The 21,685-nt window shown below is 39.5% G+C and overlaps 2 protein-coding genes across 27 annotated transcripts in view; both read right to left on the reverse strand.

The window, feature by feature from the left end:
- Positions 1-14,158, reverse strand: part of ATF2 (activating transcription factor 2) — a 48,297-nt gene extending 34,139 nt beyond the window's left edge. For 4 of the 25 annotated variants that reach the window (XM_085585107.1, XM_021552462.3, XM_021552461.3 and 1 more), the window contains exons 1-6: positions 14,091-14,158; positions 10,381-10,411; positions 4,916-4,990; positions 4,223-4,292; positions 2,639-2,735; positions 876-994 (exon numbers count right to left, since the gene is read on the reverse strand). In XM_085585107.1, coding sequence (XP_085441233.1) covers positions 876-994; positions 2,639-2,735; positions 4,223-4,270 — 264 coding nt within the window. In that variant the 5' untranslated portion in view covers positions 4,271-4,292; positions 4,916-4,990; positions 10,381-10,411; positions 14,091-14,158. Of the gene's footprint in view, positions 1-875; positions 995-2,638; positions 2,736-4,222; positions 4,293-4,915; positions 4,991-6,611; positions 6,722-9,989; positions 10,101-10,380; positions 10,412-12,872; positions 12,920-13,597; positions 13,710-13,821 lie in introns of those variants that run through there. The other 21 variants (XM_085585106.1, XM_085585102.1, XM_021552458.4 and 18 more) reach the window with 15 other exon arrangements.
- A 3,849-nt stretch (positions 14,159-18,007) lies between these two features.
- On the reverse strand, positions 18,008-21,205 carry ATP5MC3 (ATP synthase membrane subunit c locus 3). 2 transcript variants are annotated; one of them, XM_021552403.4, is made up of 5 exons: positions 21,152-21,205; positions 20,993-21,070; positions 19,961-20,038; positions 19,417-19,610; positions 18,008-18,251 (listed from the first exon to the last, which is right to left on the reverse strand). In XM_021552403.4, exons 2-5 carry the CDS (start codon positions 21,029-21,031, stop codon positions 18,137-18,139), a joined length of 426 nt encoding a protein of 141 aa, XP_021408078.1. In that variant the 5' UTR covers positions 21,032-21,070; positions 21,152-21,205; the 3' UTR covers positions 18,008-18,136. The 2 variants fall into 2 exon arrangements, with proteins under 2 accessions (XP_021408078.1, XP_021408080.1); XM_021552405.4 differs by having other exon boundaries at positions 20,993-21,205.
- Between the last annotated feature and the right edge of the window lie 480 nt (positions 21,206-21,685).

Below are 21,685 nucleotides of genomic sequence, written 5' to 3' on the forward strand. Positions count from 1 at the left end.
CTGAAACAAACAAAATTAAGCCACTGATTCTGAAAAATCTATATAAATAGGTATAAGACCATATTTTTAATCACTATCTATAGAAGTTAACCAGGTAATCAACTAAAGACAAAATTAGTCAAAGGGGACATTGAACAAAATTTTTCACTTGCAGAAGTATTTAAATGTTTAGGTTCCTAACCAGTTATGACTGGGAAGCACTGAATTAAGTAACGAAAGTAACACTTAAATGTATGGAAAGTTTCTCACAAAAACATGAAGTCACTAAACAGATAAAGTTCAAGTTTTTCTAATATTTCAATCTGTATATTAAATTATAAGTAGACCTTTATGCTGTCAATAGTTTCTAGACAAAAGTGATTTCAACAAAAAATGAATATAATCATAACCAAATTACTGACACTTTGTAAAATTTAGTCAGTACTTAATTCTCATTATCATGATGACTGATTCTTACAACAACATCAGTATTCAAAACCAATCAAAATCATGAGTGTTCACATACTATTGTTTGCATGTGTTTTTCTTTGTGCTAAAACCTCTTTACTTTTCAGACCCCTTTTTTTCTTATTCAGGACCTCAGGAAATTTCAGTCAAAACTAGTGGTTAACTTCAACAGATATAAACTAGATACTTACATGATTAGGACAATGTGTCCCATTATCAAGGCTAAATATGAAAAATGAATCAGGTAAACTAACCTTCAGAAGCATAATCATAGATTTGTATTCTCTACATACAACACATATATAAGCAGCTAACATGATTATTGGTATAGTTTAGAAGGCAATATATAAATCCAAACTTTTCTTTTTCAATGTAAATTCTCATATTAAAAAGTGGAAGCTCTGAGGAAAAAAATGTTTTGAACATACTTTCTTAATGTCATCTTCAGAAGCCTTTTTAAACTCATTTTCAAAAGGACTTGCTAATTCATTGAATAAGCCCACTTCTTCACAGTTCTTCAAGAATCGAGTTGGTGTTGGTGTCTGATCTGAAAAGAAGTGTATAAAACCCCCACAATTTTATTTTTACAATACCATTTATGAACCTACTCGTCCCAAATAGTTTTCAGAATACAAACAGACAGTGAACCCTGGGGCAGTGCTCAGCCCGCAGAGAGGCAGCTGGCAGGCAAACTCCACCTGCTGGAGACCAGCACCTGGAGCCTGCCGAACACCAAGCCCCTGACAATCCTAGCAGGGATCCACAGCATTTCCTTTGTGACCATGAACCACAGGGAGCTATTCTCAAGTGCACAGCAGAACATTTCCATGAGCAAGGAGACTTTATCTGAAAATAGAGATAAGCACTATATGAAGGCTTTTAATTAGAAAAGAAATGAGGAAAGTGCACAGCTCAAAGCCAGTTTGCTTCCTGTCCTAATTTGACAACAGTAATGGTTACTTCCAAGTGTACAGAAGTTTGAAAGGAAAGCGTGGCTCTGTGCACAAATCAGATTGACTCCTATGATGCCTCTGGATCAAGCTGGAATCATAAGGCTTCTGGCATCTGGGTGACTATCCCATGAAGTAGTTTCAGAAACATCTTTATATAAAATTCCTGTTGGTATATAGATTTGCCTTATTTTGCTGTTATTATCAGGTCAAAATTAACTACACTTGCCATGAAGTTACTCACACTTCAAATACTCTGAATTAGTATGATTGTATGGACTTATTAATCTTAGTGTCTACAACAGTTCCTATGCTGGTATGTGGCTGCACAGAGACACTTTCATGGCTTAATTTTTAAACACCTGATTATTTGAAAGGTGTCTTCTCTTGTGATAAAACTGACAAGAAGCACACCTAGAATTTTAACATTTTTAACTGGTAGTTTTGGAGTAATATTTTATCTGCTCATTGTGACAAATTAGCGATGTACAAGGAAAAAAAAAAACAGAAAATGTCTGAAAGTCTTTCTGAAGTTCATTTAGGCTGCTCCACCACTGAAAAAAACCCAGACTGACTGCAACTTCCACATACTTAGCACATGCTATCTTCATTCAAAAATTCTCAAATGTATAATGCGTTCAATCATCCACGGGTGATTACTTCTGATCCTGGACAAAAGCTGTAATTACTAAGGGTATAACATGAATTCAGAGGTGTGAATAAAGTATTTTGAATTTAAACCAAAATGAAAACAAAAGATTTAACCTTTCTTTTACTATCCCATTGTAAGACTAATAACCAATTCATTCTTCTAATATCACCATGATATGTAAAAGATGCTACGTATTTTAAAATTTAAGAGACAAGTCATATCAATGAATAATTAGAACTGAAATACAGTTTCATTTAGTTACAGATCCTCTTAGGAGTAGTCTTTATTAGCATGTTTTTATTAAATGCTTATACAATTAAATGAATTATATAAGTATTGATAATTTTTAAATATTTGGATTATATATCAGATACAAATAAAACTAACTTATGGATAATAATACTGCCTTCAAATTCTGACATGCATTATGTAAGAAAACAATGCTTAAGCACACACTGCAGACAAGTACAGTGCAGAAAATGTATCACATTCTCTTAACGTGAATCTATGCATTATATACAGAAAATGCATAAAGCACATGCCCATTCCAGCAGAAAAGTGAACAAATTTAGTACAGGTATATACTTACCAGCCACAATGACACTATCATTACGAGCTGGCCCAAATTTCAGTGTCATCTCATGTTTATGTTTATGGACAGCCAAATGATCCTCATTGGTAAAACGCTGCAGCAAAAAGTTTTTAGAAACACTTGTAATTGGGAGTGTGAACACAACAAATGCCATTCCACAGAATGCAATTTTTACAAAATGTAAAACTATCATTACTATGTTAAAATACCACCCTCTAAGGCAGATATATCTTGTTCCTTGGTCAACAGTACCACGCAGAAATACTATAAAACTCAAACTATGTTCATAGTAACTAAATATACCAGGGAAATTTCAGTATAAATGCCTGCATTGATCAAAAGTCTAAGATAACATTTCAGAGTGCTGCACTTCCATCAACCATCAGCAAACAGCCATTTGCTGTATTAATGGATCTTGACAATGTCTAGTAATCACCACTGCTTGATTACTGCATTGTATTACGACATTAATAAGAATTGATCTGTAATCACAAACTTCACTGCATTTAACAGCATAAAGATAAAATATTGTAGCTCCTGTCCCTGCCAATTTACTATATAAAACAAGGGGCAGGTAGAATGGGCAACATTAGAATAATGCTAGACAGCTGAAATGCTGTGAATTAACTAAACCTTACCAGCATTTTAAAAACCTCTCAGGTTTGCTCATTTCATGCATACTTTCCCCAATATTTGGAGTATATGCTATAAAAAAGCAGTAAGCAGACAAACTAAGTGCTGTAAAAGAGATATTCTTACTTTTACTATTTGTTTATTTTCACTAATTTGCTATGCATCTGTAATTGTGGATGAAGTTAGTGTTTCAATTGACATAATCTAAGAAAATGTTTCCCAAGATGCAGCTTTCCTAAAAAGAACACATTTTACACAAAACATTGAAATTCTTAATTTTCTTTGTGAACATTTGAGCTCCAATTTATGTTTCTGGTTATGCCTCACTAATTTAAGTCATTCCACACATAACAGATCCACATCAAGAATAATCTCTCAGGAACTGATATATAAACTGAATTCACCTCAGAGTACAGTAATTCAGAATGTTTCCATCAAAGAGGACATGTGCATGTGGAACTGTGAGGGAAATTTAAAATGTAGGATCACTGTAAGACAGGGTGAAACAAACAAGGGACTTTTTTTTTCCTTAGAACTTTACTGCCCAGAGTTCCAAATGCCCAGCTCTCCATAACTCCTGCACCCTACCTCTGCATACAGCATAAGCCAGAAATTTCTGCATTTTATCACGCTAAGAGACTTAAGTCTGTCTTTCTGTCCTCACTAAGTGGTGGAGCAGCTCTTGCAGAGGGAACACAACGTCCAGAGCCTGACTCCTTCTCTCTGTTCTACAGTGTGAAGCTGGCATCTGGGACATGAACTTCTCTCTTCACCTTCTCCGGAATCATGGGCTGGCATAGACCCACATACTATAAATTCTTACTTTTCAGCAAAACATAAATACTTCATAACAATTATCATAAGCCCCTTTTCTTCAATCTCTAAAAATACATCTCACTGTTTTACTTTTATTTGAACAATGCTAATAATTTCAGTTCAGACCATTACCTGGCCACATCCAGGGGCAGTACATAAAAAGGGTTTGTCATCACTCATATTCCACAGGTCGTTGTGCTACCTGTATTAAAATTAGAATGTAGCAAATTTTACAAATAATGCAACAAATTATCAATACATCAACAAGATATTTTAATATTCTATGGGCAAGAATTTCTGCCTTCTGACTATAGTAATATTCTAAATACCCATGATTCAGCGTATGGATTTCAAGCTCTGTTAGGAAGGCATACAAAATCCACCACAGCAGTTTCTGAAGACACACCTCAATCAGAAATCCACATATTCACATGTAACATGACTAACTGCAAAAAGTATTCGACAACGCAGTAAGAACAACTTGTCACTGAAAATAAATACGTTGTAATAATGATCCAATTCTCAGCTAAAAAGAGGTCATAGCAGCAGACAACACCATGCAGTCAAGGTTCTGGTGCCAACAGATGAAGAAGTAGTGTTCATTCCTTAGCCTCTACACAATCCTTATTTAAAGCTCACCATGAGAGGTAAATTAGCACATAGCCCTTTGTGTAAACTGTTATGAATTTAATTACAAAAACATGTACTTTAGTAATGTTTCAGCTACTTAACTACTGAAAGGCTAAAAATACTTAATAAAGAAGTAAGATATTAATGACATTTGGTGCTATTTTGAATACTTACCCCACATACTAATACACATACCTGCCAGATTTCACATATAAACCTGTTTCATAGGGCAAACTATCGTATCCTCCTTTTCATGGCAATTAACTGTAACTAAAAGAAGATAATAATTACTACGCATGGTAAAAAATATAATACTGAATGATTTTGTAAAGATAAATTATTAAATGTCCACTATTTACCCATGAAACACAACAGTTTTTCAAATAAATTGTTTGCTTCAATACATCCTCTAATTAGTTGTGGCACCTGTGGCTTTACCTTGGAGGAAATACATTCATCTTTAAATGAGTATTTCTATGGAGAACTAACAGTGTTCGTTCTGAACACTATTTAGATTGATGAAGCAAATAAATATGAATAAAGATGTTTTAATGATTAAAGATCATAGGCAGAATAAACCCATGTCATCCCCAGCGCACTGGCCATGTAGAGCTGCAAGGACTCTCAAACGGTCTGACCACCCCAAGAATGTACACTTCTGGTACACATCTGGGCACTAGACACAAGTCTTAAGCATAACCAAATAATTTCAGACTTATTATCTCAGAGATCTGTAGGGAATACAGTATCTGATCCTTCTGGCTGTATCTATACAGTAAAAAACCACTGTGTATAGACTTTTTTGGATATTCCTTCAAAGAGGAGGCAATCCCAGCAACCTTGGTAAAGTTCACATAACAGCAAAGAAAGAAAAACATGGCATGCAGGAGATTCTAAAATGTCACTTCTAAATATGTATGTTTCAAGGAATGGGGATACTGAGCTGAGATCAGAAGTCAAGAAGAGACGAATGGCTGCCAGAAACTTAAGTCTTTGGCATTGACAGCTCAGGGAAACACATCCCAAAGAAAGGATGCCAAAGTAAATCAGGGATGAAGACTGTCTGCAAAGAGTTCATAACCCGTCTCAAGTTTCTGAAGGAATTAAGTGGTTTTTTTTAACTGTTCAAACTGTGAACTTGGTACTTTCACTAATAAGGAATATTAACAAGATTATGGGCAAGTCTGAATCATGACTAAGGCTTCAGGGTAAGAAATAAGATCTATATCATGACACTTTAAGAGTATATCCTCACAATATATGGAACTTCAACAGAGTTTAACAGCTATCTGACTATTATTCAGCTATGCAACAATCTCATTTCTTCAAATGCAGACTCAAGCTAACAGAGTTAGTCTTGTTTAGATCTCAAGAGGAATTAGCTTTTTTGAATCTGTCGTCATACAGCACTGTACTTATTTAATGGCTACATATGCCACCATATGCCAATATACACATAAGGATATGTATTATGTGTAGACAAGTAATACCCATATAAAAAACATCCAACAGTGGAAGAAACAATTATGATTTGGGTTTTTTTTAATCCAAAGCATGAATATTTTTATTAACTGAAATGCATGTAGGACATTTTTTTCACTCTTACTATGTCTTGTCATACTCAAGTGAGATGAAGTTTCTGAGCATCTCTCTAAAATCAACTCCCTCCATGCTGCCAGTATTTTTTGTAGGTGAGAAGATGTAAATTTTTTAGATCCGTTCATTTTCTCTTTTCAAGGAATATTACTAAATCTTGTATTTGCATGTCAAGTTTTCATCTGGTTCCATGTCTTAGTTTGTTAAGTCTGTGAATTTTGAATGCCTGATAAACAAGTAAGAAAATCAATCCTTGTGAAAAAGAAAAGCAGTGCTGTCCTTCTGGCAAACTTACTGGAAAAAAGTTGGAGATAAATTCATTTCCTCATCTTTGTAACATTATTTGACTGCAGGCCACATGGAATTTTGTGAAGTAATCCCTTGTAAAGAGATTCCAGGTAACATCTGAGGAAAAGAAATTATGTTGAAGCACTGAAATTTTTGCACCTAAAAGAAGTTCACTTGCATTCTAAGCAAAACCTTGGACATTTTAAATCTAAACAGAAACTAGATCTGACAGGATGGGAAAACAAAGGGCTCACATTCATTAGTGCAGCCAAATTGGTAAGAACTGTATTTACCTATTACAAAGACTTGCAAGGCTTGCACTTAGAAGAAAATAACTCCATGCAGCAGTGGAGGCTGAGGGGCAGCTGGCTGTCAAGCAGCTTTGGGGCAGAACCTGTAACTCCTGGTGGACAACAAACCCTACACAATTCAGCATCATGTCACTTGTAACACTGAAAGACTAGGATGAATTAACAAAGGCCCAGCAATGAGATGAAGGGAAGTGATTACTGCCCTTTATCTGCTACTCTAAGACTACAGCTGAAGTGCCATATCCTGAGCTGAGCCCCTCAAGACAACTGATGATCTGGAGAGAAAACATCTGGAGCCTCATCAAAACAGTTAGGAGGCTGGAGTATTACATAACAAGAAGAAGCAAAGTTTGTTCAGAATGGTAAGGATCGGCTTGCTGTCATGAACTACCTAATGTACTGTTATAGAAAAGTCAGATCCAGACTTAAGGTAGAGTATAATAAAAGGATGAGATGCAACATTCATGAGACACACCAAGAAAGTTAGCAGGAAGTGTAGAGCAAGAGTATTAAAACAAAATCACACAGTGAGGGTTTGCTGAACACTGGAACAGGTTGTCAAGCAGGGCTGTGGAATCTCAGCCTTGCAGAAATTCAAATTTTGACTGGAAAAAATTATGGGCAATCCAAGCTAACTCTGAAATTCAAAGCATACCATAAAGATATCATAGCAAGGAACAGAAGTGAACAATTGCAATGGACAATCCAAACTTGGGTAATGTTCTGACACCTTTAGAAGACTCTGTGTGGTCAAAAACCTGTTGCTGCTACAAAATACAAACAAACACCATCCTTTGCATCCTCTTTTCCTTCTGGACTGCATGTTGCCTGACAGGCATAACAAAATTAACAGAGAGAAGGCAAATTTTCAGGAAAAAATGTTGGTAATTGCCACTCTAATTTCAAAGGAGTCTCTGTTGTAGACTGACTGCTCAAAGTGAGAATATGACAGTAAGAAAGAATAATTTATAAAATACCTTTCCTCTGAAAACCAAAATAGCACTTTAGATGCCATCTTGACAAATATGTTACTTACCCAAATTAGAAATGTAATACATGAAGCGATAACCCTGTCCCTAGAGGAGTTAGAGTCACCCTGGACTATTACCTAGGCAACAGCTAACACCCTGTCCCAGAGAAAAAAAGACAGTTCCTGAAGGAATCCAATGTGAATGTGAAATTCCAGCCTTATCTCTTCAGATAAGAACATTCAGTGAAATGATTCTCACTGCAGTCCACTGAACTGCAACTTGCTTCTGTAAGCTCCAAATTCTACATTCCTTTCAGTAGCATAGAGAAATCCATATGTAGAATTCCAGTCACACAGTAACAGCATCAGAGCTGAACACAAGAAAAACTTGAAATAATCTTTACAGTATAATCAACTTCAGAACTAAAATCACACTAATTATCTCACTTTTTTTGGTGTTTGCTCTGCACTTTCAACACAGAAGTAAAATACATTCACATCATGCCTATTTAAAATGTAGCAAGACTCTTTCATGATGCTTGGAATGCAAACGGTACAGTAAACGATATAAATAAGTATATACTCATCTTTAAAATAGATGTAATATGGAGAAATAAAAATGAGCTTCCAAACAATTCACTAATATTTATGGCAATGTGCTTATTTAAAAAATAAAAATGTCTCCATAAAATGCCACATTAATATGTATCTAAATGTGCTACAAAAATAGATTCAACAATTACCTGAATATTTTCATAAGATTTTAATTAAACACCTTGGGTACACTTGGTGGAAACTATTAGTACGTAGTCTGAAGCTTGCTTCCAAAACCTTTCAGAAGACAATTTTACAAAGAATAGAAGCCTACACTGACTTAAGCCATGTCTTGTTGGCTTATTTAAGCAGTAAAGATCCTTTTGTTTTCTCTTCATTGCCTACAGGAGCATGGAAAATACAACTGATACTTTGTTTCAAGATTTTTCTACTGGACATGTAAGCAGCTGTTTAAAATGTATATATACCAAGAGTCCTTGCAAAAACTTCTTCAAATTTGCTGAGAAAATTCTTCATATGTACCTAGTAAAGAATCATCAGACTTACAGCTAAAGCCTCTACTATACCTATAGAAAGCAAGGTGTGTGCAAAAAGATGTCCACGCACAGAGCTTCTCACAGGCTGTGCACTCTTACCCTGTGATTACTTATTTTAATAAGTTATTTTAATTTATGTTGTATTGCACTGTAGCAATAGAGATTGCTCTCCTGTAACATCAGGACTGACAGAAACAGCACAGAAGAAAACTGCCAGAACTGAGCACTGAAAAGACAGCTATGAACACACATAACCCCACACACAAACAAAAACTGTAAAACCTTTGAAGGACAGCATTCTTCTTCTCACCAACATGCAAGAAGAGATGCATATTTTCACAAGTGTGTCACCCTCCTAAACTGGGCAGTCCAAGATGATAATCTGTCAGCCTACAGCTACAGCAGTAGCTCATTTATCTCCTACTGCTTAGGTGAGAAGCATACCCAAGCCTTGCAGCTACACTGACCACCTGCATGTGGCTCCAACCCAAGAAACATCTGCACCTTCTGGTTTGAGAAAGATGAGAGTTGGACAAAAACTGCAGCATGCCATTGAGACAAGCAAGAATGATATTAGCCCATCAGCAATCAGTCTCTGAGTCCAAGCACTCCAAAGTGCTTATGTTACAGCACCATTGATGCATTTTCCTACGGATGTTTGCATTTCCTCAAGACTGGCCATGTCCAGTCAACATTTCCTTTTATTCATGACACTGGATCTGGGATTGTGCCCCCTTTTACTGCAAGATACAAAGCCTTACTGTATAGAGTACTGTTAACTCTTACTAAACTTTTCTGTTGATCTCATCATAGTGTATAATTACTTTGGGTAATGTAAGATTTTACTTTAAAGCTTCACTTTATAATAGGAAACTGAAGCATAAAAGAACCAGGTCAAATTTTTTAACTTTTATGAACTTTTAAGAGTTTTACTTAAGAGTACACAGTTATTCAAAGTAAAGTGAATGGAACATATTTGCCACAGTAAAGAATAACATTCTCTTAATGGTTACCTGGAGAGCTGAATTGAGTGTTTTGCTTAGCTCCTTCCAAGATGTCTTTAGATGGGGGGGAAGTAGCTATTTCTGTTTTCTAAATTTAAACTCTCCAGAATTAAGAGACGGCTTTTTCATGCAACCAAACAATAACAAAAATCAAAATGAACATTGTGTCTTTATACTTTCAACACTTGCATACAGCATTCACATCATAAATTTTAATCACTTCCAACATTTAAAGAGTCTATCTTTACTTCCACAATTTTCTATACATGTAGATATGCAAGTCGTGATTTCAGTAAAAATCAGAAGTTACTAGGTAAAATACACCACTTAAGAAGTGACGTAATTTTGAAAAAAAGTAATCTGCATTTTAAAAGGAAGAAAAACCCAGTGATCTACTTACCTAGAGGGACTGGAGATATATTTTCTGTTTCCTATAAAGGAAAAGAAGAAAGGTGAAGCAAAACCAGTGTAATTAATACTTGACCACTTCAGGACACTTCCAGAAGTGATCTGACTGTATTTGTGCAATGCTATCAAATTTGACAGTCCTAAAAAATAAAACTGAGCAATGAAGGAAATGGAAGAGATAAAACTTGAAAATTTAAAACATTCCTCCTCATAATGAAAGTGGGATTGGCAGAAAGTAACCTTGTAGATTCTGCAAGAAAACTATAAATTCTAGTCCAGAATATTTAAAGTTCATAAATACCAATGGCTGGCAAACAGAAAAACAGGAGCTCCTTCCTCACATTATGCTGCTAGCAGATTGAATTTTTTTTCTTTTAAAAAGTTAAATGATAGGCATTTTTTGCTGATATTATTAATTAACTGCTAATATCTGATGTCTAAAGTTAATTCCATACCTTCCACAATTTGTCTAAATTCTATAAAGGGCAGCACATCTGGACAAGAAGAAAAGATGACTGACTTAAATTAAGACAAAAGAAAGGATGACTGGTGTAGCAAGTTCCAAAAAGAACAAGACAGCCAGTTGGACAGATAGGATAGACAGTCACATATACAGAAACAAAGCAATTAAAATCCTTCAGCTGCAGGAGTGACTTCTTCCACAGGAAGATGCATTTCTGGCAAACGGAGAGCACGAATGGGATAAAGAAAGGTCCTTAGGCCTAACATTTCCTGTTGGCTGAACATGGTGGCTTCTAATTCAACCCTCTGGCTTAAGTATTTTTCAGAGACATCCCTGATCTTTCTTTAACTTAATAAAAATTCAGGTTGTGTGAATACAGCTCTTGTAGATAAGCAAAATATCAATGAACCTCATAAAAGAAATATAGAGGGATTAATATTCCTCCCATCTTCTCACAATTTGCTTACAGAGATATTAGGCCTTGCTTTCCCCAGTTCATTTAACTAGGTTTGAACATCTTCAACCTAACAAACATTAGAAATCCAACCTCGTTTTTCTACACTTGTTTCAACAAAACTAAAAAAACAAGCTTAACAAAAAGTTACTTGCTTTTTACATTTTCTTAGATTACAACCCTGAAGTCTAAAATTGAATGAATTAATTAAGAATTTAATTCTAAAAATCTTGAAATATAACAAATATCTCACTACAGGATTCCTCTTGCTTATTAAAACAGAATGATCTTTTTTTTTCCTGTAAGCACTTACATAAATGATAATTGGATTTACCTAGGAAGGAAACACAACATATTGCTTGGAATGCCATGCTTAAGAAAGGCTCTCATCTGAAGTGAAGCTAACAGAAAAGTTCTCAGGCTTAACTGAAGTTGACACTCAACAAAGCTGAAAACAGTACAGCATAAATGTGGGGGAAAAAGCATTTACTGCATAATTATTAAATATTGATCAATATTTTTGTCACTATTTCCAAAGACTCCTTATAATGCATATTTTATGTTAAACAAATACAGCTCAGTTATGCAGAAGAATGGTAATCTGAAATCTACTCAAAATTAAAATAAGAGTTAAAAGTATTGAATCACATTTGCTCCTTTGAAGATAGAATATACATAGTTTTTAAACAGAAACTCAAGACTATGTTAAGAAGCCATTAAGAATGTTAATCCTATAAATAACTTTAAATTAGGATACCTTCACAAAGGTAAAAATATACATTAAGTTTAAGTCAATGAAGAGTAGAAGAAAAAAAAGCTGATGACAGAAAAGGAATTTTTAGCACTAGGCCCATTCAAAATTTAATAAAACAAGAATGAAAATAAAAGCATAGTTCATGCTGTTCAACGTGGTCACAAAAGAAAAGCAGCATGGAAAGCAAGATTATTAATTAAAGTATGTATGATGAAATTTAAGATCTTAGAGTATCTTATATTAGATACAGCACAGTCTAGAAGTTTCTGGAAAAAGACCTATCAAACACATTGATATTTCTAGAATTCAAGTCAGGGTAGAAATATCAACTACACTGTGAAGAAGATCAAAAGCTCAACTACTTGATTAAGCATTAGCATACAATGTCAGTACTGAAACATAAAATCCCAGTGGATTTTTAAAAGAGCTGCTTCACTTTGTGTACACATTAAGGTCTCTTATTATTTGACAATTCTTTTGAAGCATTATATAACAACCAGACCCTGACAAAATTATTGTTTAGTTTTTTACCAAGACAACTTGACAATTTTGATTCTGGATTACATAATTATAAACACTTCAGAGTTAATTCAAGTGAATGCCAAACTGGACTAGAGTTTGTCCCTCTGAAATTATATCCACTAACAGACAGCAACCTGTTTCAGCAGATGGCTGAAGAAATTCCACCTGGAACACTTGCAGAAGACCAGAACCACAAGGACTGCTTCGATCCTATCAGCTCGTGCTGAATTTAATATCTAACCAGACCTAGCAGACTTATGACCCAAACTTCAGAACATTTGTTTTTATTACCTCTTATCCGGCTTTATGCTCAGCAAGAAATGTGGATGTGACATTCACTGCCATGAGTAGAACATGTCAAACAGAAAACAAAACCACTGTTTTAAAAGGTGGTAAATAAAATACATTTCAGCCATATTTGTGGTCACTGTTTGGAAAGCAGGGGATGATTCAGAATGTTGAGATTATTCAAAATTTTAATTTCAGTGCAAAGAGAAAACAGATTACAATATCACTACTGGAAGATAAACAGATTACAGTATCATTACTGGAAGATAAACACTTCTGGGAGAAAAAACAACAGAACAAAAATCAGATGAGGGACACAGACTGCATGGACAGGGCATAAATACACACTAATGGATCTCCTTCCAAGAACAGGGATGCAAAAACGCTGTAGAATGAGTAAGACTGCAGAAGCAACATGGCAGCACATATTTCCCCTAACTCTAAACGTGAGGTTACATCTTGACATAAAACATTTCTGCCTTAAACACCATGCAGCTATCCCTAATTAAGAGTCTGTGACATGTTTGTTTTTTTTTCACAGGAAAGCTTCAGAGACCTTTTATTTGACAACTCGAGAGGCATTACGCACAATAACAGCCAAAGTCAATGAGGCAACCGGTGCAGGAGGTTCAGCTCCGTGGCCAGATACCAGGCAGGCCAATACCGGGCGCAGCAGAGCTGCTCTCACCCCCGCCCCGCATCCCCCACACCCCAACCCTTCTCCGCACCGGCACGGGCCAAGTTCTCCTACAGAGCCGAAGATGGATGCAGAGGCCTCCTCGGAGCAGAGGCGGCGGAAAGGCGAGGCCCGGCTGCCCCCTCCTCCCGCCCGCCGCGCCGCGGGCCGGGCCCGGGGCGGCTGCCGGCGCTGTCCCCGCGGGGCAGCCGCTCCCGGACGCGCCGCAGCCCGCTTCAGCCACCCACTCGTCCCGGGCCGCCCGCCGGGCCCTACCTGCGGGCGGGTACCGCTGTCCGCGGCGCCGGCCGGGCCGCCCCGCCCCGCTCTAGGGGCGGCGGGAGCCGCAGGCCGCGCTGGGGGAGGGGGCTGCCGCGGAGAGGAGCGGCGGCGCCATGTTACTGCCTCCCGGGCATCCCCCGCCCACCGCCGCGCCGCGCCGCTGCCGCCCCGCCGCCCCCGCCCGCCCGGCGCCGCCGCAGCGCGGAGGGAGGAGGAGCCGCCGCGCCGGGCCGGGCCGGGCCGGGCCGTGTTTACAAACTCACCCGGAACGCGGCCGGACCGCGGTAAAGGCCGGGTCCCCCGCGGGCTTCCGTCACCTCTCGCGAGAGCCGCGCTGACACCTCCGCGGGGCGGGGCGGTCACGCGGCGCAGGGGCGGGGCCAGCGCGGGGCCGGGCCGCGCTCCCCACAGCGACCCCGGCCGGGCCGGGCCGGGCAATGCCGAGCCGGGCCGGCCAGAGCCGTGCCACGGCGCGGCCGGGCGGCGCCTCGGGCGCACTCGCCCGGAGGGCACAGCGGGCACAGCTGGCCTGGCGGGGCAGGATTGGCGCGGCCGCGGCGCACAGGAGCTCAGATGACGGCGGGACGCGCAGGAGGGCGGCAGCTGAGCACAGCAGGCACCACGTAGTGAATAAACCACTGCAAGGCCTCGCTCAGCGGCGTGTGTTTGTGCGCCTGCCACATCTAACTCTTGGAATAATCGGCGCTCCAAAGCCCTGCACTAGCGAGATTCCCCGTCTCTCAACACACTCCCTCTCAGGGCAGGAGCGAGGTGTGTGCCTGAAGTTATGCTAAACATTAACCTTAGTTAATACATCAAAAATGGTGTGGCACTGTAGAATAATGACAAACGCCTGTATTTTACACAGGAGGAAATAATGGAATTTTGGGTTAGTTAAGAGAATAGAATAACCCTATATGGCAACAGTTTAAATAGTGTGTACTCCAAATCATACATGAAGCTTTAATTCTGTGCATGTGTATCATTTGATCTTGTTCTGAGACTGAATTGAGAGTGCAAGGCCATAACAATAAAGTACTTCTAAAAAAAGTAGTATCAGTTCCAGTAAAATACATTTTGGCTGAATTTCTCTGAACTTGCACAAGACAGTATGGTATGTGTCATTTCTTGTGTATGGTTTTGGAGGGCACTCTACAGCACTTCTGCAAAGTTCTTTAAGATAGGTTAGGACAGAAAGCACTGCATAAAATACACTGTTTACTTAAAGGAGGAGGAATTATTCTTTAAAATAGCATGTTGCAAGGATCAATTGTACATGCAGAAGAAAGGAATAGAGATCTTCTTTCTTCAGAGAGCAACTAAGACCTGTATTAGAAACAAGTATTTTTTTGATGGTTTAGCTTCACCATTTTGTAGCAGCAGCAGTCCTGAGCATGGATTAAAAAACTGAACTACAGGTACCTTTCTTCAGTGTGAAATTGATGCAAAGATCAAAGAAACAAAAAGCAAGAAAAGAGAAAAAAACAGCAGCAGGATGTTCAATTTTACCTACAGCATGGGATGAATCACTTTTACCTGCAGCAGTAACCTAAGAGCATATTTGGTAACTTTAACACTTCCTTCATTTTCCATTAGAATAACATGGCTCTTTCAGAGGTTTAGCTGGCTTAATCTTCAACAGTGAAGCATGAACAGTCAGTCTTTCAATCTGGAGAACCTACAAGACAAATTTTCATGAGCTGACCATCTCTAAGCATGGTCCATGTCAGAAGAAACTGAAAAAGGTTTCAGGGAAGTAAAGCCTACAGTAACACATCATGAAACTTAAGTTTGGTTTCTCTGACCTACAGAAAATTTCTTGATGTAAAACTCTTACAGGAAGATCAAGAGATCTTGGTGTTGCTGCCCTATAATGCAAAGAGACTGGGTTGGGGTTTTTTTGATAAGAAAAAAATAAGTCTTTTACACATTTATAATTGTTACTTCTGTGAGCATTTCAGGAAAACTGAGGGTACTCTCTGTCAGACCACTCAAATTGACCAACTGTGTTAGAAAGGGATTCCACATGCCCTGTAATAGTTCACCTGTCAGTATCTGCTCTTCCTCATTAATTCTAAGCCCCTTATTGTCTTTAAGGAGGATAATCCTCTGTGTGAAGGTTTGTTGCCTTGTTTTGAAAGTCCCCATTCATCTTTATCTGTATAACTCAGATCTGATTCTTTCAGGACTGGTGTAGATGAACAGTTCAGCCACTTTGCCTGAGTCTGGCCTATGCTCACCAGTCTAAGAATCAAAAGGCAAAAACATTGGGGAGATGCTACTGCTACAATCACCTTCACATCCACATATAAAATCACCCAAGACGTTCACTGCCCTTCAGGCAAGGCTGATCACAGAAAAAGGGTTCACGTTGAAAAGGTGGTGAAAGATGGGATGTAAATCCAAAACTCATTATTCAATCAGTGATTCAGGTGGCTTTCTTAGTGAAGTTACAAGAGCAGTAATTCAGCCAGGTCTTCTATCTTCACCAAACACCATTACAACTCATTTTATATACAAACAAATTATTAAGTAGAATTAGCAGAGTTGGAGCTGGATTTGACCAAGACAAATCTGAAGATGCCTGTTTGACCAAATCCCAGTGATATGGAAACCTGAAGCTTGAATTAAGCTAGCCCACTGGACTGTACATTTTAGGAAATACAGATTGCCACCTCAGATGCCTGTAGAGATCCCTGCTGTACTGAGATAAAAAGTTCATTACCTACCAGGACAGCCATAGACAGATGAGCTTTAGTCTAGAATACTTTCAGCCAGGACAAATGCACTGTCAACCCTGCAAATCAAGGGCATCAAAGAATGGGCAATAGCAAGCCCCAAAATCACCACTGCATGAACAGACCACATAGAAGTTACCTGCAATATGCTTCACCTCCTACCCCTCTCACTCCTCAAAACCCCCACTTCCTGATCTACCCATGTAAGACACTACTAATATTGTTCTAAAGCTACTAATTAGCTTCATATTCTACACATCTAAAATTCATATATATAAAAGAACATTCTCTGTATTAGAGATTACTGTTTTCTACTAAGAATATGTAGGGGAAGTTATTTCTCATGCTAGGTTCTAGAATTTTGCTACACAAATTTTTCACTTAGGTTGGGAAACAACTTTAAAAAAAGGTGTTTTAGACCTTTAAGATCATTAAGTCCAACTGTTAACACTGCAAAGTCCACCATAAACTTAAATGAACTAAAGTCCACTAAACCATCTCTTTGAATACCCACTTGGTACTTTTTAATTCAGATTAAAACAAAATCTTACCCATACCTTGCACTTATCTGATTCATTAGTAGTTTCTCCATTTCCTCCAATAAAAATTATTGTATTTAATTCAGTAATTACTTAATAGCAAGATGACAAAACATTTAACAAGCTTGGCTTACAGTAATTCATACAAAGTTCAGCTTGTTTTCTTATGTGATTAGTTAGTATTCTGGATAAAGTCTGAGATGCTATCAACCCCCTCACCAGGTAAGTATAGTAACAGTGTTTTCCTCCAAGTATAGATGACACCATAAATGCCTTTAGACTGCTACAAGAGAAGCGAAGGTAGATACTGCAGCTATTTTTTTTTTTTAGCCAAAATGCTTTAATGCTTTTCAAAGAATGTGTGAGATAATGCAAGGCTGACTACAAAATTGGAAAGCTGGCAGCTCTCTGAATTTGGTGATGTCAAAAATGTAGTTAACTAAATAAAATATAATGTCCTTGTATCACAACTAAATGCCTTGGACCATACTAAAGCAGTTCCTTATTTGGCTCAATGGGAACACTGGTCAACTGTTTTCAAAGTGGAAAACCCTCCATGGTAATCAAAATATCTAGTGTACTTGAAAACTGATACGAAGTGTCCTATCACTTTCATGGATTTCTGTTTGGCTCCTTCTATCAAGAGGTACCAGAATGTGTGTCAGCTAACTTAGGAAAAAAAACACAAGTGAAGGAACAAGGCCAACAATGCAGCCTTTCACATTTAATCTCTACATCCTTAGATCTTTTAAGTGCATGCCACATTAATTTTAATAAATAAAATAGTTGATTGGAAGAGTGCTATGCAATATGTCATTATCAGGAGCAATCCATGGACACCAAATTACAAAATGTCATCTTTCAGATACCCTAATGAGAAAGACAATAAATGAAGGCAACAAGTTGACAGTTAAAGTTGTTATCTTTAATGAAATGACTCTGGAAATAGTATTAATTTCCATGACACCAACATTTTGGGAGTCCCATAAAATGCAGTTACATTCCAATGCCAATATTACAGGCAGATTCCATTCACATGGCAAATAAGATCAAGAAAGCAACCATCAGACAGAAGAGACCCATAGCTTCAGACAGGGCGAATCCCAGGATAGCATATGAGAACAGCTGCTGCTTCAGAGAAGGATTTCTAAAAGAAAGACAAGGTGTGAGTGCTTTTTATCCTTACAATTAAGATGTTTTTCATGCACTTTAACCTCATAGTTGCTACAGATTCTGTAACAGGAAAATTCAATAAATCCAAGCAACTTTTTTAAGGATTTCACTGAAGACAAATTAGTTGGCAATTAAGACTAGACTCAGATCTAATTTAGACATTTATTTCACATCTGTGACAGGAGAACCATACTCCAAGGAATTTCATGTGTATCATGTTTTAACCAGCTCTCAAGGCAAATATAGGAACTGAAACCACTTAAAAGTACAAAAAAACCCAAAAGAAAATTGCAGCACTTTGTTGCAAAAATGCAATGAATATGCCTTCAAGAACTGAGAGGAGAAAATCTCCAATATAAAACTATGAAGCAATGTTCTACAACTGCTTATTGACATGTTCATGCCAAATTCAAAACTTGATATATTTATTTTGTACTGAAAACATTTGTTTCTTGGAGTGGAAAGTGAACTTCCTTGTCTTCAATTAAAAAAAATCTTTGTTAAGGAGTTAAGACTTAACTGGTTGATAAAGTAGTGAAGAACATGAAACATCTTTTATGTCTGTATCAGTTCTGCTCTTCCATGACATTATATGAACTACTCCTATTAAAGGAATGTTGTAAAATTGCCTGGAAGTTCATCCCTACTACAAAATCTCCACACTTGCCCCCTTCAGATTTCTAGAAGGGATGATAACTCATTTGCCAAAATAACTACATATTCTGAGATACAAAGCTGAATGTGCTAGAAAACATCTATGCCTAAACAATGATTCTGACTATGAAGACTATTTAGGACTTTTCCTCTTACATGGGGAAAGATACAGGCTGGATTTTTAATTCAGTTCTGGAACTGAATGCTCAAACACTGGACTTTAGCGACTGAAAGACCGACCATGTCTAATGATGCAATTTCTTTCATGGCTCTCCTCCAGGAAGAGTGTACAAAGTTCTGAATTTAACAATAGAGCCATCCTGATGAATATGGTACAGTTTCATAAGATTCTCTTCAGCCATGTGTATCAGTAGCAGTAATCATTAACAGAATTTATTACAGTGCCATTATCTTTTCTACAGTTCAGTTGTCTCAAGATACATCTGCATACAATTAAATAGTTTTTAAAGAGAGAGACTGATTACCTGGCATAACCAATGATTAGACTACCGAAGACTGTTCCAATTCCAGCACCAGAACCAGCCACACCTACTGTGGCTGCACCAGCACCAATGAATTTGGCAGCAGTGTCAATGTCCCTGCTGATAGCACTAGTCTGGAATTCTCTAAGTGCAAGCTGGGAGACAGTATTTTGGGCCCCGTTAACTGTTGACTTGCCCTAAGAAAACAAAACATGAAAAAGCATTATATTCAGACAAAAGACCATGTGATAGTGTTATCATCCAGTTTTAAAGGTTGTATTAGATCCAATGTCTACTTATTCTTCAGAGTGATGAGATGGTAAGTCATAAACTTCAGAACATTACCTGTTCCACCTGAAAGTACCAACTTTAAATGTGAAAGACTTCTCAGGGGAAAGAGCAAGACAGCAACAAGTATTATTAGGTGTTTGACTTAAAGCAAGTTTCACACTATAGGTATCTGTGTTAGTATAAGCGAACTCTAGTTTGAGGACATTTAGGCTCACCAGGTAATTTAGGAAGATACAGAATTTTGTTTATAAGGTACCTCTCCATTCTTGACCTCTGGCCTAGACAACACAGATGCCGAAATTGGTCTGTACAAGACTCTTGATCCAGCACGGATCTGTAAGAGGAGGAAAAAAAAAAAATAAAAAAAAAGAAACATTTGATCACAATAGTCTGTAAGATAATAAGACTACTAGCTACTAAGCCATTTGTCTTTCTTGAAAGACAGCAATCTCTGAACAGCTGGATATACACTAACCGATACAGAAGCAAGCACTGCTATGCAATCTGACAGCGCTGTTTACAAAAGATATATAGTAAACAGCCACACCACTCAGTGAAAATATACATGCATTATACTGACAGTAAATAAAGCAGAACAGCGACAAAAAATCCCGGCCGACCAAAAGGCAGGGAAACACATTTGAAATGAATAAACAAAAGCCATCAAAATGATTTTCAAAGTTGTTAAATGCACAGATGTAACCTAGACTTTTAAATTTAGCGAGGCACAAATGAATGAATCCTTTTTCACAAGCGGCCTGCATGTGTCCTTGGGCTCCCAGCAGTCTAAGGTCATATCGACTCTTGCAAAAAGCTCTTCCTGCAGAGGAAACCTAGGCCTGGACCATGCAAAATGAGACCTCCAACAGGCCAGAAAGGGCATTTTCATGCAGGACAGTCTCTTATCTCTGCAAGGGCAAAGAATTCCGGCCTTGCACAGGAGCAGCAACAGGCTAGAGTTTGACCTACAGCGAGGCACGGAGCGCAGTAGGCCCCGGAGCTGCTGGCGGCGCTGACCTCCCCCTTTCCCCTCACCTTGGCAGAGGGCCCCGGCCGCGCCAAGGAGGCAGGAAGGAGAGCGCGGCCCTGCCGCAGTCCGCCCGACCCCCGCCCCCCGCTTCGCTCCCGGGCGGGCGGCGCTCGGCGCGGCCGAGTCCCAGGGCGCTGCCGCGGGGCTCGCAGGCCCGCCCGACCCGCGATCGAGCCGCGATCGCGCCGCGGCCGTCACCGACAGACACGGACGGGGCCGGTGACGAAGCGCAGGCGCCCCCCGCGCACCCCCACTCACCAGGGAGGGCGAGGTGGCGAGCTTGGCGCAAGCGAACATCTTAGCTGGTGGCGTCCCGGGGCTCAGGATCCGGCGTCTCTGCGGAGAGAGGGAGAGAGTGAGGGTGCGGCGGGCGGGGGCGGCGATGGGCGCGGATGGCGGGAGTGGCGCGGCGCTCACCGCTGCGGTGCCGCGCTCGGGCCGACGGGCGGGCGGGCTGGGCCGGCTGTGCGCAGGCGCGGCGGGGCCGGGCGGCGGAAGAGGCGGAGCGCGGCCAAGGTCACTTTGTGCCGGCGCCATTGGCGGCGGCGGGGGGGCGTGCGCCGCTTCCCTGCGCAGGCGCAGTGCGTCCGCCGCGCGCGGGTGGGGTGAGGCGGGGTGTCACCGTGAGGGTGTCACCGTGAGCATGAGAATGTCCCTGGGAGAATGTCACCGTGAGAATGTCCCTGGGGGGGGGCGCCGCCGAGGGCGGTGTCGCTGTCGGTGTCGCTGTGGCGGTATGAGCCTTGCGCCCCCTCCCCGGCGCTCGGGTGTCGGCAGGGGTCTGTGAAGGCCGTGTCCAGGACACCCGCTGTGTGCAAACACCCCCACTGTTCAATTAGTCATTTCTGCACGATGAGCAGATTCGCACCCAAGTAACGAAAAAATCCTTTTTAATCAAGATTAACCGAAATAGGATTATCTTCACTGAGCTGAGCATGTGTTCCTGAGATT

This window comes from Lonchura striata, chromosome 7 (genome assembly GCF_050655825.1).
Source record: "Lonchura striata isolate lonStrDom1 chromosome 7, ASM5065582v1, whole genome shotgun sequence".
Lineage (NCBI taxonomy): Eukaryota > Metazoa > Chordata > Aves > Passeriformes > Estrildidae > Lonchura > Lonchura striata.